General features: G+C 39.8%; 1 protein-coding gene across 18 annotated transcripts in view; it reads left to right on the top strand.

The window, feature by feature from the left end:
• Positions 1-17,651, top strand: part of MAST4 (microtubule associated serine/threonine kinase family member 4) — a 210,853-nt gene that overhangs the window by 63,230 nt on the left and 129,972 nt on the right. For 11 of the 18 annotated variants that reach the window (XM_083703391.1, XM_083703386.1, XM_083703390.1 and 8 more), the window contains 2 exons: positions 2,291-2,365; positions 15,785-15,816. The exons of 3 other annotated variants lie outside the window; for them this stretch is intronic. In XM_083703391.1, the coding sequence (XP_083559517.1) occupies positions 2,291-2,365; positions 15,785-15,816 (107 nt within the window). The remainder of the gene's footprint in view (positions 1-2,290; positions 2,366-15,784; positions 15,817-17,651) is intronic. 4 more of the 18 variants (XM_083703393.1, XM_083703394.1, XM_083703376.1 and 1 more) reach the window with 1 other exon arrangement.

The following is a 17,651-nucleotide window of genomic DNA, read 5'->3' as shown; positions in this document are numbered from 1 at the left end:
TCACTGAAGAGGACGAGGCTTATAGCTGACCATAATAAAGTCAAGAGGGCCCAAGAAAACATTATGAAAATCCCTGGATCAGGAATTTGACAATATTTGCCAGAAGGGTGAACAGGACTGCATCTTTTTTGATGGCCATGAAAATACAACTAAAGTTATTCTGAAAGCAGACAATGCGGATCAGCAGTTCCCCCAGCATTATCAGAGAACAGCATTATTCTGTGTGCAGTGAGCCAGGTGAAAGATATCTCCACCTCTGCACTCTGGAGAAAGGCCCAATGAGAGAAAAACTAACTGATGTTATTGTTCATAATAGATTTCATGAATAAGGGCATTGGTAAGAGGCTGTAGACCATTGGAGTTGATTCTACAAATGTTAACACTGGCTGGAAGGGTGGTAACATGCATTGGGTAGAGGTCGAGATTGGTCGTAAGCTTATTTGGTTGGTTTGTGTCTTCCACATCAATGAGTTACCCCTATGACACTGGACTCCTTCAATACCACACTGGAGACAACTCAGCCAGCTCAGTGATGGAGGCCATTGGGTAGCAGGTTGGCCAGTATACCAAGAGTATTGTCAACCTGTTTTCAGGACCTCATGCCAGAATCCGGCCCTCCAGGCCAGCTCCCAAGTGTAGTATGTACTCCTATGAATTTTGATAATGCCTCTAGTCTGGTTAGGTGTTATACTGAGAACCCAGGTGTTCAGAGCTGTGTCAGATCAGGGACTGACTGGATGAAGAAGAGTTGTGGGAAGCACCAGCCGGGGAACCCCAGAGGAGGAAGGCTCAGAGCCAGGGGATTGGTGGTAGGACATGTAGGAGAGTTCAGAGGGAGAAGATTGGGAGGAGGAGATGAATGCTGAAGGGGCAACAGGGTTTACTGAGCAGAAAGGGCCTGTGACAGGGATCAGTTCAGACTCAAGGCTGAAGCAGAGGAGCAGGGTCAAGAGGCTGCTGAAGAATCCAGGGGATCTCCCTCTCCTCTTGTGGCAAGCTCTCCTACCCCAAGAATGCTCAGAATAATGAGGAGGGCAGAACAGAGACCAGAAGGGTGCAGACACAGTTTGAGACTGCTTGGGAAACATCTGGGAAAGGAGGAGCCTTGGAAGGGATGGAAGGCAGGCCCCCATTTTAATAAACTGGAATAAATAAATACAGATCTACTGTATAATGAGGACACACAAGATATATTGTGCATATGTGTTTTAAAAACACATGCTCTGTGTTATGCTCTGAATGCTAGGTTTATTTTAAGAAGTTAAGTGAAAGACACAAAGTACGAATTAAGATACCTTAAATCTCATGTTCTAAGTACTTGATTGATCATGATTCCCTGATTCCCTGTGAATCCTGTATGTATGAGACCCTATCTGCATGCATTTAAAGTCCTAATTTTATTGAACTCCATGTTCCATCAGGTTCAACCAATATGGCCAATGATCAAGGCTGTTGGGAGTTGTAGTCTCCCCCAAATCTGGAGGACTGCAGGTTCCCCATCTCTGCCCTAGACCATTGCAGCCTTAAACTTCATATTTAAAATGTCACTTGATATAAAAAATAACTTTTCAGCACCCCAATTTTCTAAACATCACAAGGTGCCATGGTTTCTCTTATAAACAAAATTTACTTATCAATAGCACAAGTGTATAAGTAAGTGCAAATGGGTTTAATCCATTAATTTAACATATTTAAAAGGTGTATTGTTTAGGAAATAACTAATTTAATAATTAAAAGCAGTTGTTTTGAATGATGTCGATGTTAAAAGCTATTTTTGATATTAAAAATGTAATTTTATATATTAAATCTTAGTACATTTTTATCTTGTGCTTTTGACAGTAGTTGTTAATGCCAAGGGTATAATAAAGATTTGGTTCAGGGCTACCTATAATAAAATTAATATGGACAGCAGGTGCATTTTTAAAACAACTGAATTTATTAGACGTATAGGATATAATCCAACATTGAGCACTGTGAAAATCTGTTGAATTCAGTGAGTTAAGCAAGTACTTAAATGTCTCCCACTGAAACTAATAGAACGATCACTTTACTATGGATGTGATCCATCTAAAGTTATCACATTGTGTTATTACTGACTCTCTCTCTCTATATCTTTATATTAATGTTGCAATTGTTTATTGATTTTTTAGAAACATAGTGAAAGTACACTTTAGTTAAATAGTCTCCTTCTCCCTTCCCTGGTCATTTTCCATTCCATTCCATCCCTTCTCATGATCCATCTTTCCCCTTTTTGTACCCCCCCCCCTTGCCACCTTTTATTCACTGTCAGGAAGGGACACCTCAGAAGAGCCATTTCAGCTCAACAAGACATCGCCAGAGACTAGTGGAACCAGCCACTACAAAAGTGAGTTAACTTAAGTGGAACTTAAATGTGCTAAACAAGGGAAATATTTCAAAGCTTTCATGAACATTACCTTGGTGGATTAGGGGAATGCTATGGACATAGTATATCTTGGTTTCAGTAAAGCTTTTGACAGAATCCCCCATGATATTCTTGCAGAGAAGCTGGGTAACATGTGGGTTAGACGAGATGTCTGTTAGGTGGATTTATAGCTGGTTGTCTGACTGAATGAGTGTCATCTGGGAAAAAGTGACAAATGGGCACAGGATTCTGTCCTAGGCCCGTTGTTGTTCAACATCTTTAGCCAGTGACTTGGATGAAGGTATTGAGGAGATGCTCATCAAATTTGTAGATGACCCAAAACTGGGAGGGGCAGCCAATGAAGCAGAATACAGAATCTGAATTCAAGATGACCTTAACAGATTGGAGAACTCGACCCAAACCAGCAAAATGAGAGAGAGAGAGAGAGAGAGAGAGAGAGAGAGAGAGAGAGAGGATTCGTTTGGCATGACTTATTTTTGAAAAACCCAAGCTACATCTTAGTAATCACAGCATCCATTTCTAAGTGCTCACAGACAAAGTGTTTTCTGGCATTAATTTCAAGCTCATTGGTCAGTAGTTAACTGGGACTTCTTTTTTCCTCTTTTTGAAGATGGGGAAAACATCTGCCTGCCTGCAGTCCTCGGGGATCTCACCAGTTTTCAAACAATTCTCAAAGGTTATAGACAGATGCCCTGAGATTTCATGTGCAAACTCCTTTAGCATCCTTGGGTGCATCAGGCCCTGGAGATTTGAATTCATTTAAAGGAGCTAGTTGTTTCCTTACCACCTCTTTTCGTATCTTGAGTTTTCCTTTTGGACGAAGACAGAGACAAAGTAGGCATTGAGCAGTTCCACCTTCCCGCTGTCACTCAGTAGCATTTCTCAGTCTTCGCCATACAAGGGGAGTACCACTTGTTCTTCCTCTTGCTTTAAACATTGCCAAATAAACCTTTTCAATTTATTTTTAACCTCTTTTGCAAACCTGAACTTTGGCCTGCCTGACCTTCTCCCTGCAACTGTTGGCTACTTGTGTATACTCTTCTTTTGTGATTTCTCCTTTCTTCCATTTCTAATACATTCCCTTCTTCTTACACCTCTCCTTATCTGTAAGCTCCTTATGTAGCCACCCTGGCTTCTTTAGACGTCTCCCATTTTTCTTTCTTGTTAGAATTCCCTGCTTTTGCAAGTTCAATATTTCACCTTTAAGAAGCTCCCATCCATCTTGGACTCCCTTCTCTTTGAGAATTTCTGACCATGGGACTTCTCCCGTTAGTTTCTTAAGCTTTTTGAATCACCCTTCTTAAAGTCCAGAGTACATGTCAGACTGTACTCAGCTTTCCTTTTCCTGCATAAAATGAAACCCAAGAGAGCACAGTCACTTCCTTCCAAGGTTCTCCAGTACTTCCATTTGGTTGATCAGTTCCTCCTTGTTGGGGAGGACCAGGTCTAAGAGAGGTGATCCCCTTGTTGCTTCTTCCACCTTCTGGCAAATGAAGTTGGCAGTGAGGCAATAGGAATTTGTTGGACTTTATGTTCTTGCAGAATTTGAGTCCCAACCAGCCTTCGAAACTCCCATTCTAGATGTGTTTTGTGACAAGGAATTTAATTAGCGCAAGCAGTTACTGAGTTCTGGGCGCAATACTGCGCCTAAGATTTCCACTGAAAACTGCAGAGTGGAAGGAAAGGAGGACCTTTTTCTGCCTCCCCACTTTCAGCCACTCTATGAAGACTGGAGAAGAGACCCTCTTAAGAATATTAGGGAGGTAGGCAGCGGAAGCATAGCTTTGGTTTTTTTCTTTGCAGTTTTCAGATGAGGACTAGACCATGTGAAAAATAAATATAAGATTTTAGCTGCAGTTCATTTGTTTTCAGCTTTATATTCTTGTTATAAAAAAGTGTGCCTAGGCATTCAATTTTTGCACCTATAATCTAGGTTTAAGGTGCTATTTAGCTCTTAGCTTTCATATTTCAGTTTCTAACACTTGTTCCAACAGATATTGGGGTAGTTGGAAGTCTTCCATGACTATCTTCTTTTTGAATGTTTGGTAATCTCCTCTAGGAAGGCACCATCCAAGTCCTCATTTTGTTCAGGAGTTCTATAGCAGACACCCACAGAAAGGTCACTACAGAAAATAGTGATAAAGAGATATTCTAATGTTTTGAAGTGCTATGAAAGCACCTGGCTGGAATCACAATATCTGTTTCATTGCCTCTTTATTGAAAATCCACATATATGACCAATTCTGACAAAGCATTTGTAGTGTGTGTGTGCAAAAATAATTTCACCCCCCCCCCCCCAGTGCAGACAAACATGGAAATAAGTTCTATGATTACTGCCCTAATTAGCCAGAAACAAGGAAACCAGATAAATGTATTAGGGCAAAAATGGCATTATGGAAATATTTTCTTTTCTTTTTTCCTTATTATTTTCTTGGTTTTGTTTGGCTTTTCCTATCTCAGAACTCAGCAGGAGGCTATCTAGATTGTTATATCCCAAATCACATTTCAAATAGAAATCTTTGCTAGGGAATCTGACCTGGCAGCAATTTACAACTGCAAGATGTTTCCTTGATATCCTTTCTTGAAGGCAGAGCATACATTTGAAGAATATCTTGAGTGGATAAATGGGATTAGTTTTAAGAAGATTTTCACTGCTCTGTATTTCTGCTGTCATGGAAGGGCATTATAAGGTTATAGAGAAGTGTTGGTTACTATGTCTCTATGGATCTGATCACACCAAGAACGACCCATAGTATCTCCTAGATTGCAGTCTCCATCTGGCATGAGTAATAATGGATTGTTCTACTATTAGTTCAGTATTAGTATCCTTCCTTTCAGCTGCACAGATGTTGAAGCAATTATTGAATAATACAAATCTACAAATTTCCTGGCTTGGTTGTGTTCTTGGTTGGCTGCTTGGGGCAACTCAGGTTTTTGTTAGCTGAGGATTTTTGCTATTTAATTGTAAGTTGCTACCTTATAAAGTTTGCATATGTACTAAATTGGTATTTACAAATTCACTGTTTCTTGTTTAGCTTGGGATTTTTAGCTAACCAAACTGATTTTGGAAGAGTATTTTGTAAGGTATATTCTTGTTGAGAATTTCATTTGATCAAACTTCAAGAAATATCAAGTTATGAAAGGCTCCACGCTATTATTGTGGAGCTCATTTTTATTTTTTTTTAGTGTTAAAATGTTTTAATTAATGGCACGGTGTGCATATTACGAGGGGCATTCATTAAAGATTTCCCCTGACATACTTCCCGTGGACTGAGACAAACGAAACTGGGCACAGTTATTAGTCCTTCTCTACATAGCTACCAGCAAGAGTCAAACACTTCTCCCATCACTTTATGCAGCTGTGGAGACCTCATCTGTAGAAGTCAGCATTTTGCATCAGAAGCCACAACTTGACCTCAGAAATCAGCATTCATCATTTGGAAAAAGCTTACCCTTCAAAAATAACTTCATGGCTGGAAAGAAGTGGAAGTCTGATGGTGCGAGGTCGGGAGAATAAGGGGGGTGAGGAAGGATTTCATAGCCACAGGACCGTGCTTCCGTCTGAGCAACATGCGAGTTGTGAACTGGGGCGTTATCCTGCAGGAGAAAGACACCTTTGGTCAGCATACCGCGCCTCTCGATTTTGATGGCCTTCCGCAATTTCTGTAGTATGTCACTTGTGGTACCCTTTGCCAGGAAATCCATCATCACTATTCCACGCTGGTCCCAAAGGACCGTGAGCATGACCTTGCCCGCTGACAGTTGGACATGTGTCTACTTTGGAGGTGGTGAGGCAGAGTGCTTCCATTGTTTGGACTAGGATTTAGTCTCTGGGTCATAATGATGGACCCATGTTTCGTCCTGAGTAATTAGTCTGGTGAAGAAGTCTTCATGGTTTTTGTGACACATGGCCAAAAGAGCCCGTGAGCATGTGACTCGTTCCTGCTTCTGAAAAGGCGTCAGCAGCTGGGGAACCCACCATGCGGACACCTTTCCCATGTGCAAATGGTCATAGATTATTTTTTTCTACAGAGCCCACACTGATCTTGACATCTGCAGCTAGTTGGCGAACGGCTATGAGGCGATCCTCCAAAATGGCAGCCTCCACTTTCCGAATGGTGTCTTCATCAATGGAGGGATGTGGTCGCCCAGGAATGGGAGCCATTCCACCGAAGTTCAACCACACTTGAACTGACAATACCAGTGCTTGACTATGCCATACGATGGGGCAGCCTCCCCATAAGTCCCTTTCATCTCATCGAACATCTCCCGTGGTGTGCACCCTTTCAAGTACAAGAACCTGATGGCAGCTCTGCATTCAACTGGTTCGATTATCAGACGTTACTCCATGTTAGCACATGTAACAGAGAAACTGTTAGGAGTTCAAAGCTACAAATTACTACGTTACCTATGGAAAGATGTATCATTATACATGTGCAGTTACATCCTCCTACGATAACCGGAAGTAGATCAGGGGATATATTTAATGAATGCCCCTTGTATATCTAATTTATGTTTCAAGTTAAAGGGACAAGTGTTTTTGTTGTTGTTGTTGTTATTACAGCCTCCTTTTTATCTTTAGTATTCTTTGGTTATAATACAAGAACAATATTTTGATTTTGGATAAAGCAGACTAGAAAATGTTTGTTTTGAAGTGCCAAGTATGTCACATTGAATGCAATAGTCTGTACTTTGGCCTTTGTCAATTCCAGGGTTTTTGCTTTTGTTTGTGCCTCTGTAATTGATAAAGGTATAATTAGTGATACCACAAAAAGCTCAAAAATAACAAGTAGGAAAATGAATTTTCCCAGTTTGTCATGTCCAAAGGTATTCAAATAAAAACTACCTTGAACTGAAGTGCATCCTCTGCTCATTATCAAATCAATAATATGAGGTTTTGTGATGATTTTAATCTCTCTGCAATTTGCATTCCTCATGCTAGATGCTCAAAATCAGCAGCTATTTTTTGGCACATGCACAGAAGTTAATTACTCTAACCGCTTACTCTTAATAAAACTGTGATTGACTAGAATGTCTGAAAAATGGGACAATGATTTACAGAACAATATCTTGGCTACAGTCCCGACAAACCAATTAGCCCAGCTAGGTCTGGCCCAGTAATGTGGCAGAATGAGACTGTTTTATTGGGCGGCATATATGGAGGGCAATTTGCACCCGTGGATCCCCTATCCATTTAATTATTGTACACTCAGTGAAGCAAGGCTTTCTGCCACCTTCTCCTGTGACAGACGAAGCTGGCTATGCTTTGTCTCCATGATCAGAGGCAGTTTGCCTCTGAATAAATACAAAATAAATAATGAATACCAGTTGCTAGAAACCACAGGTAAGGGAGTTTGCTCTTGCAGGATGCTGAACTACATGAGCCCTTGGCCTGACCCAGAAAACTCTAATGCTCTTAAGAATGTGTGCACTGCCACTTCAGTTCATTACTGTGGCTAGAAAGGTTTCCAAAGTTTTTTGTTCAGCTTAAACATAGAATGGGAAAAAAAAACACGGCTGAAAAACATGGCTGTATGGTTCATGCTTGAAAAGGATGGCGAAGTGTAGCTTTTATACTATAGTTCCCATCATTCCTCACTGTTGGCCATGGTGAATGGGACTGATGGGAGCTGGAGTCCAAAGGCTTCTCCATCCCTGCTATACATGCTCACCTGGAAATAAATGTCATTGACAGGGATCTGAGTATGCTGTAAATGTATCTTCACTGTAAATAATGACCACTTTGTGAAATACAAACACATGAGTTGTATGTATTGAACAGTCCTTCTTCTCCCCTCCACCCTCCAGTTCTGCTCTGAATTTCCCCCAAATACCCTGGAGCAGGGGTGTGTGTGTGTGTGTGTGTGTGTGCGTGCATGCACACATGGGAGACAAAAGGGAGAGAAAATTATTTTACATGAGTTGTTCTGCTTCTGCAGTGACTGTGTTGGATTCAGCCCATGATTCTGAATTGAATTTATTAGTAGCATACAGAAGTGTCAAACACAATTGAGGTTATTAATAACAATTAAAAATATATGGAGACTCATCACAGCAATTGCATTGGATACTTAGCAGTTTTGTACTTGCATTATTAATTGTTTCATATTTTTTTTAACCCAGTGTGTTAGAGATCAGTCACTACGGTGGATTGACTAGTTTCCCGGGTCTAGGGCTTTCCGGCTTTCCTAGCCTCTTAGGCTTTTGCTTCTTATAGGACACATAGGCAAGCATACAGACGCACCTCAGGTGAGACAAAAAACTCAAGATGTCCCAGGTGGATAAATAAGTCTCTGCAACTGAGTAAACTTGCCTGGAAAAACTGAAATCCTTACTTACAGCTGGGTTGTTTACACATGCATTAATTTGAGTACAGAGTAACTTTTCTTCCTTAAGTTGTTTGCGGAATTGTAGAGCTTGAAAGCCTATACATTTTTACCAGGAGAGTTGTTCTTGCAAAAGATACATTCTCACCTACTTGTTGCTCTTTGTTGGGAAAAAAACATGGCCATGATGTTCTGTAGATTGCCTATGAGCAGCAGATTACTTTTGTTACGGTGATGTGTGCGGTAGAATAAGGACCTGAAAGTAGAATAGCTTTTGTTTTATTTTTTTATAAAGCCCTAATTATTTCACAAATGTGACAAGTGAGAAATTTCCTGGAGTATATTTAGGTAACTGTGAAAATGCATTAGGATTACTTCAATATTTGAAAACATTGCCACAAAAGCTGAAAGTAGATTTATTCTAAAAGCTTCCCCATATCTACAACATTAGCCATCTCTTTAGCAGTTTATGAACATTGTAGCTTTTATTGATTTCAGGGAATAGGGCCCAGCAGCAGACAACAAAAGTCAATGGCACCTCTTTGCTTCCATATAGAGGTGTCCAGATCAATATTTTGAATTTACAGTAATTTACTGGTAATGGGTAAACAAATGGACAGAATTTCTGCATTGTGGGTATGGCTAGGCATATATTCTTTTCATCTATACTCTGTTGTAAGTCAAAGTCTTTGTTCCTGCAGCTGGAAATGCAGCTGGATACTGAAATTATGTGCATATCCATGATGTTCTGAAATGTGTCATATGTTAAGGAACACTGAACAGGTTTCATTTACTGTAGAATGTATTGAGTGTTCAAGGCTGTTTAAAACCAAAATACTACTTGTGCTTTTAATACTGTTCAGAGTTTTTCTTGTTCTTTTGGTGTACATTTGTCAAGCTGCCTGGCTTTCAGACTTCAAAGATTTCCCTCTATATAGCGGACTCTCTCCCCCTACCTCCTCCTCCTCCTCTCTCTCTCTCTCTCTCTCTCTCTCTCTCTCTCTCTCTCACACACACACACACACACACAAAGGTGGGGGAAAGAAAATAGTGTGGAACTGGTAAAATTAAATGAGAAACTTTCAATAATGAATGCTTATATGCTTCATGTGTACAGTTCTACCCTATTCTGCCCTATATTAATCACATGCAGCACTGTTTCCATTACAGTGCAGTTTGTCTTCCACCCAAAACTATGTTGTGTGTCTCATTGACTACTGTGGTGAAATTACACCACAAGTAATTTATGAAAGTAATTATGTAACTTATGTGAATTATGTTGTCATGTTATTTCATTTCATTCATGTCAATGGAAAGGAAATAATGCAAATGGGGAGGGGGAGGCAATAATTTATGTTTTGGACCAGGGAGAAGTGTCGGTGGAAGAAGATTGAAAGAAATTTAAAGATTATTTACAGAAACATTGTAAAATTAATGAATGTTAGAAGGATGTTGGAATGAAGTTATATGGCTTTAGCAGAAATGTTATGAAGAATGAAGTAAAAATAGACTGTTAATGGGCTAAAGAGGGAAAAGTAAGGTTAGATTGTGTCAAGACAAATTATAGGACAAAAACTGAGAAAGATGGAAAGGATTTGCTGAAATAGCTAATTGAACTATAATAATAATAATAATAATAATAATAATAATAATAATAATAATAATAATAATTTTTTATTTATACCCCGCCCTCCCCAGCCAAGGCCGGGCTCAGAGCGGCTTACAAGCAATAATAAAAACAAGATGAATGATTACAACTTAAAAACAAAAATAAAATACAACATTAAAATAATGGAACATTAAAATATTAAAATGTAGCCTCATCGCAGGAGGAGAAGGAAAAGAAAGGAAAAAAAGAGAGGGAGGGAATCAAATTGGCTGCAAGCCAAAGGCCAGGCGGAACAACTCTGTCTTACAGGCCCTGCAGAAAGAAATCAGATCCCGCAGGGCCCTGGTCTCATGAGGCAGAGCGTTCCACCAGGCCGGGGCCAGAGTTGAAAAGGCCCTGGCTCTGGTTAAAGCCAATCTAACTTCCTTAGGGCCTGGGACCACTGGGCCTTAGGGCCTGGGTGTTGTTATTTATGGACCTTGAGGCTCTCCGTGGGGCATACCAGGAGAGGCGGTCCCGTAGGTACAAGGGCCCTAGGCCGTGAAGGGCTTTAAAAGTCAAAAGCAGCACTTTAAATCTGACCCTGTACTCCACCGGGAGCCAGTGCAGCTTGAAAAGCACTGGGTGAATATGCTCCCATGGCAGAGACCCTGTGAGGAGCCTCGCTGCAGCATTCTGTACCTGCTGGAGTTTCTGGGACAGCTTCAAGGGCAAAAAAGGGAGGTGTGAGGAGGTCAATGAAACAAGTAAATGAAAGATAAGTTATGGGAATATTCAATGTGTTTTTAATTGTTTCTGTTTTTGTTTTGTTAAGATAAGTAGTGTTTTCTGGTTTTTTTTCTTTATTGTAATGTATTGTTTTCTTTTGTTTAACTTTGTTTTTTCTTTTTTTCTTTCTGTAATCCTTAAATCTTCAATAAATATTACTTTAAAAAAATAAATTATGTTTTGTTTGCAGACAGCAACAAAAGTGAATACTGATCATATTTACTGGGTTGATTTCCATTACAGACATGGGATGAATAAGTGAACATGGGCAGTTTCTGCTTCCATTTCTTCGAATTCTCCAACATCTCTAGTATACTGTTGTTGGCATCTGTCTTGGGAGACATGGGAGTGTGCCTCTGGGGGTGAAGTCAGACCAATGCATTAGCAGCACTTAAGATACCTTGCTGGGGCGCAAGCCTGGGCAGTGTGTATGCAGGTCCTGGGCTGCACAGATGACAAGACTCCACTCTTGACCTCACTGATGTGGTCCAAAGGAAAGCAGAGCAATATGTTTGGCACCAGCTTGGCTGCAGGAGTTGCCAGGTTGAGGCATACAAGACCCCATCCAACCATCTTAGAAACTCCACTCCGGATTTGTATAGGGTTTACTCCTCAGCCTTTTCTTCTTCTGAAGATATCTGAGGTTTAGGATCAGAGGCTACCTTGCCAGGTTGATTAGCCCCATTTGCCCCTCCCTTCCCTCCACAGCACATGCAGAAATTGCCTTCTTAGCTATTTGACCCGCTATTGATCTCGTCTGCTCAATCCCCCAGAGCCTGTCTTCGCATACAGGGAAAGTACCTAACTCAACAGTGGGTTGAAATTCATCAACTACCCTCACTCGGTTTATCTTACCAGTCAAAACTGTTTCCCAGAGTGTGGCTACTGTTGCATGCTGACAGCTTCTAGGAGCCACAAGTGAGAACTGAGTGCAGGGTGGAGACCAAAAGTGGACAAACAACCCAGAAGGAGCACACTGTGTCCCACACCAGACGTAGAGCCCCTCCATTCACACCCCATGCAGGGGAGTATATAGTGACATTCAAATCAATACAGAAAAGCAAATTACATAACTAAGAGAGTATTCAAAATTTCAGGAGGGCTCCACAATTACAACATGATTTCTATAGTTCTCTTCAGTAGGTTGGTCTGCCAATCTATTCACTAAGTTTGTAATTGTAAGCAGACACAAATTCCACAGTTCAGTGCCAACAAGGCTTTTTAAATGGTTAATGCAGCGAAGAACTACTGAAAGAGTTATGCATATTTCCCTCAGCTACATCAAGGTTTTTAAAAATCCTCTTAATATTACATGAGATTATTTACAGATAATGAGAGGGAAAACTTGGATAGCAAGATAAATAATAATAATGATGTTGCATTCAGAGAGCCAGATTGTGGTAACATTTCTGTACTTTTGTTACCCAAAGATTATGTCATGCAACACGAAGAGGAAATTTGGGTGTGGCCAGGCATAAAAATTGTTAGCAGTGAGCCTACTGTGAAATGTATTTCTAGTGCTTTGAACAGAAGTACAATTTAGGGATGCGGGTGGCCCTGTGGGTAAAAGCCTCAGCGCCTAGGGCTTGCCGATCGAAAAGTCGGCGGTTCGAATCCCCGCGGCGGGGTGTGCTCCCGCTGCTTGGTCCCAGCGCCTGCCAACCTAGCAGTTCGAAAGCACCCCCGGGTGCAAGTAGATAAATAGGGACCACTTACTGGCGGGAAGGTAAACGGCGTTTCCGTGTGCTGCGCTGGCTCGCCAGATGCAGCTTTGTCACGCTGGCCACGTGACCCGGAAGTGTCTCCGGACAGCGCTGGCCCCCGGCCTCTTGAGTGAGATGGGCGCACCAACCCCAGAGTCTGTCAAGACTGGCCCGCACGGGCAGGGGTACCTTTACCTTTACCTTTACAATTTTATCCCATCAGATTGAGCTCGGGAGGAAACATATTAATCCTGTTTTGTAGCTAACAGGAGTATATTCCCTGTGCTGGATGACTGGCCTTTGTGACGATCAGAAAGTTGCTTCCTTTTGAACTTCTTAACATTAAATAAACCTGATTTTTAATTATGGTGCTGAATAAACATTTAATCAGATCAAGGTACTTGAGGTCTGCTTCCCCCCATGGCATAATGGGTGGCATTCAACTAAGTCATACTCAGATTAGACTGTACAACTGTGATGAAATAGTGTAACAATTGTGAAAAATTCTTGCAGCTTTCCCATATCCTCTTTTTTAGCACTATATGCTTTTACTGAATAGGTATACTTTTTAAAATATAATAAAATAAATATGAAAAATAAAATATATGTTTAGTTTTGTTTAAGTTTATGCAGCTAGGCTATTATTCCCTTCTTCATGTGTGAAAGATGCATATACAGGAAGACACTCCAGTTGGTTCAGCCATAATACAGGGAACAATATATGAGTACTTAGATGGGAAATAATAGTTTAGCACAGAATTGGATTATTCACCTATGATTCATGTCATCAATGATGCAAGTGGATCATGTCAAAGTTGGCCCATAGGGTGGGGATGAGGGATGAGATGAAGATCTGGCCTACTAGGGCAAAACATTTTCCCACCCCCGGTGTAGAGCTACACATCAGAAATAATATAATAAATTTCTTCTAATATTGTATTTACAAATAAGTGATTAAGTAGAGGCAACTTTATTGTTTATGGAAGTAAATAGTTCCTTTGTATGAACTCTCAGTGTTCATTGGTGATGTAGACCTCTAAATGATAGGTGTGTTGAAATATGAAATGAAAAGTATGATAAAATCCTATAATTTGCTTTATTTGCTTAATTTTGGAAGAAGCCTAAGAAAAGCATTATTCTAACTATAACCTGCATTAAAACTTCATTAGGAGTAGCTCAAAGCTAATTATTTCTCTCAGGATCATACCAAATTGTTTCTTTCTCTGGACCACCTTCCCAAATCCTTGACACTAACACTCATCCGCATACCTTTGTTCTCCTGCTTCTCCTCACTGATTATCTTGTTTCAATTTAGATTTGAGGGTAGATGAGATTTCATTGTTGGAGCTATGTTAAATAACATGACAGTGGAGGTGGAAGAGAAATATGAGGCTGAAGGAATCAAGGGGAGGAGAGGGGAGAACATTCTCTTCTGACTAATCCCAAAACAGACCTTCTTAGTATGTGGCACCACAAGAAATGTTACATTTGTGCAAAATCCCTTTGTAGGAAATCCTTGTGTTTTTCAGAACATGGGTAAAAGTTTATTATGCCCCAACATTTCTAGGTTAAAAGCAACAACCCATTCACTTAAAATTAAATAGTGCAATGCAAAAGAAAAAAGAATTGGATGGTGGTGGTTTGCAGGAAAATAAATAAATTCAGGCATTAATTCTTTATAAGATGGGAACTGGGAATCCTTCATTTGTATACAGTAGAGTATGAAAAGAGGGAAGGAAATTTACATTTGTTGCTGTGTGAGTGTATTGAATGCTTTCAAGCGTACAATAACTCAGCATTTATTTTTGATATTCTGAACTATAATGCATAACTTAAAAATATGAAGAAATAGAATTAAAAATAGAACTTAGAAAGAAACTTTACCAATGTATTGTTAGTTTGCTCTCTCTGTCGTGTTTTATTTTAGTTTATGTTTAAGTAGCATTTGCTGTGCTGGAATTCAAATTAAGTTTGTGTTTGTGTATAATAACTTTAAGGTGAGAAAAATTACTTTTTAGAACTGCCACAAATTGCCAATGTATCCTAATGACACTCTTGTTTTAAATGATACATCTGATGTTGAATTCAGGTTTTGAGATTCACCAAAGATGAGCAAATATACTTAAAATGTGGCTTCAGCAACAACAAGAGGTATACATTTTCTCTCACTGTGCTGCAAGCTTATATTGTGTGAGTGTTAAATATATAGTCTTAGATCCTGGCCTTTTGCTTTTGCTAGTGTGAGCACCCCTGGATTGGAGTTCGATCCAGGTGTTGCTCCTGCTGGTGGGGGAGATCATACTTTGCCAATTCACCCTCTCCCCTGCAGTCCCTTGCAACCTTCAAAAATCTCTGAAGAGTTAGAAGCTGCTGTGGAGTACTATGGAACAGATACAGGGGGAAATAGATGACAATTACCCCAACTCTTCTTCCCTCCTCTGGATTAAAGCCTTCTGTATGGATGGAAAGAACCTTTCTGCCATAGACAGTTAAGTTGGGCTTCAACCTATAGTCCTGCAGTAAGGGTTTAAATAAAGTATATAATGTTTTGTAAGGACCCATTTTACATGCCATAAAGGTGAGTCTGACTGAAAACTGCCTGAGCTCTATTTTATTATTAATGGAAAACTGCCTGTTTCCTGGTAATTAGAGGCCAAGAATTTTCTGAAGTTAACTATGCAGTTGCTGCTCCTCCCAAAGATTTGGCATTGAGTGGGATTTCTGATCGCAGAATTAAGTACTAGAGTTTCATATACTGTATAACAAAATAAGAGGCAATCACTTAAGGCAATTTTCAACTTTGTAATATTAAATAGTGCACAAAGAACTAAGGTAGTTTTAAAAACATAAATCTTGGTCTAGAATAAGATGTCTGAACCATTCATATGTGGCATTTTAGGTAAATGATTGAAAAATATTCTTATTGTATGCTTAGAATTCATTTTTACATAATTACATTTTTCTTCATTTGCAGAAGGAACTGAGCCTTCCAAGAAGGGGAAGTTTGTAAGTAGTTGAAATTTCTTCTTTTTATTTTGTTCAATGCGCTCTGCATAGGGCTTGACAGTTTTTCAATATATCTTCCTTCTCTCAGTGGCCAATGAAATGAAGGTTAAGTGTGGCAGTTGATTGTGCACAAAAAGCTAACATTGTAAACCAATGCGCCATGTCCTTGTACTGTACTTCACTGAATGTTTCTTCTGGTATTAGTTAATAATGTATAGTAGGAAGTCATTATGAAAGAATTCTGGGTATCAATAAGGCTATCAATTAAAAATACATTAGAAATAAATCAAGTATAGGATATGTTCCTTTGGACTCGTTATGTTTGGAATTTCAAAAAATAGCTGAGAGAGACATGTACATAGATGGATTCAATTTTACCTTAATATTGATGCCAAAAATAAAGTAGCTTAAAAATTAAACTAATGCCAAGTGAGGATAGCTAATATAATATTTAAAGAATCAAGGTATGGATTGTTAGAGCCTTGCAAGCATTTATTTGTATTGGTTTGGAAAATTAATGAGTTAAATATGCTGACACATCATGGTTAATAATTGCATTGGGTAAATTTGTGTGTCTTGACTTTGTTTGTCTAACTGCACAAGTCTAGGCATGTTTATTCAGAAGTAAGTCCCACTTTGTTCAAAAAGTTCAGTAAGTCACACTTTGTTAAATGCCATGTAAGTGTGCATAGAATTGCAGTCAAAGTACATTTTAAGCAGTTAATTTTTAAGGCCCGTGTTACTTTTTGTGCTTTTAAGTTGTATATTTTTCTTTACAATGCTTGGGTAAAATGGATGACTGTGGTCTGAATGGGTCTCTTTATTTTTTATTTTGATTTTTGTTGCTGTTTTTAAGCCAGTAGTGAATCTTCTTTGGGAAGCTAGAGGCTGCAATTTTTCTTTTCCCCTAGTTCCTCAAATGTAGTGATGAGGGGGAATAGCACCTCCCCCCCCCCCACTGATGCCTTTTGTTTCCTGCCCCAAGCTCCACCTAGGAGGTACTGGTGGTTTTTAAAAAAAATGACAGCTAGCAGCTGACTTGAAGGGCTCTAGAGAATATAAAGAGGGACTTCTGAGAAATTCCACAAATCGTCAATGTACTTTCATGATTTCCTTGTTTTAAAACATATAAATGGTGTTGGATTCAGGTTTAGATCAGTTTTTCAGGAACTTCTGACAGCTTGTTCTGAAACACCCAGGGCTCGTTCAGCACTCCTGTCCCCAAGGCTTTGGTGTTTCCTTGTATTGTCCTGTGTAGGGGCAGTGTGTCCCGTTCTGCCACTTGAGGCAAAACAGGAAGTGCCGCCTTGCCTTGCTGCCACGGGAACTGCTTCTTCTCCCTCACTACCTCCTTCGCTGCTGGCGGAGAAGCAGCACCAGCAAGATCTCACATGATTTCGGGCAAAATTTTAGCCAAAATCAGCACTGATGCTGGCACCACTTCCATGCTGCTAGACCAGGTAACCCATGGGGCAGCTGCCTTGGGGACTGCTGCCTAAATGGAAGAACTGGCTCTGGTCTCATGTAGGCAACCTCAGCACTATATACAGTTCTCAGGAGCCTTAAAAGCCAGCTTTTGGTGAATTTTTAACCATATAAATAGAGGGCATATTTGGAGGTGCAGTCAAAAGTGTTCACAAAAAACTGGAGGTCAGAAAATGCAAGTGAAAACAAAACTAAAATTGCTTGTCAGCTTAGCTCTGATGTATATTGCCTCCTTGTTCATTATACCTAATTTCTCAAATTATGATGGCAATGTTCTCTTTTTAAAAAATTGGCACAAGTTGAGGACCACCATTAATAGTTGTCTATTTTTGTTTTGAAACAGACAAGTT

Source organism: Podarcis gaigeae, assembly GCF_964106915.1.
Source record: "Podarcis gaigeae genome assembly, chromosome: 11".
Classification (NCBI taxonomy): domain Eukaryota; kingdom Metazoa; phylum Chordata; class Lepidosauria; order Squamata; family Lacertidae; genus Podarcis; species Podarcis gaigeae.
The sequence above is the reverse complement of the archived record's forward strand: the minus strand, read 5'-3'. Positions and strand labels throughout refer to the sequence as shown.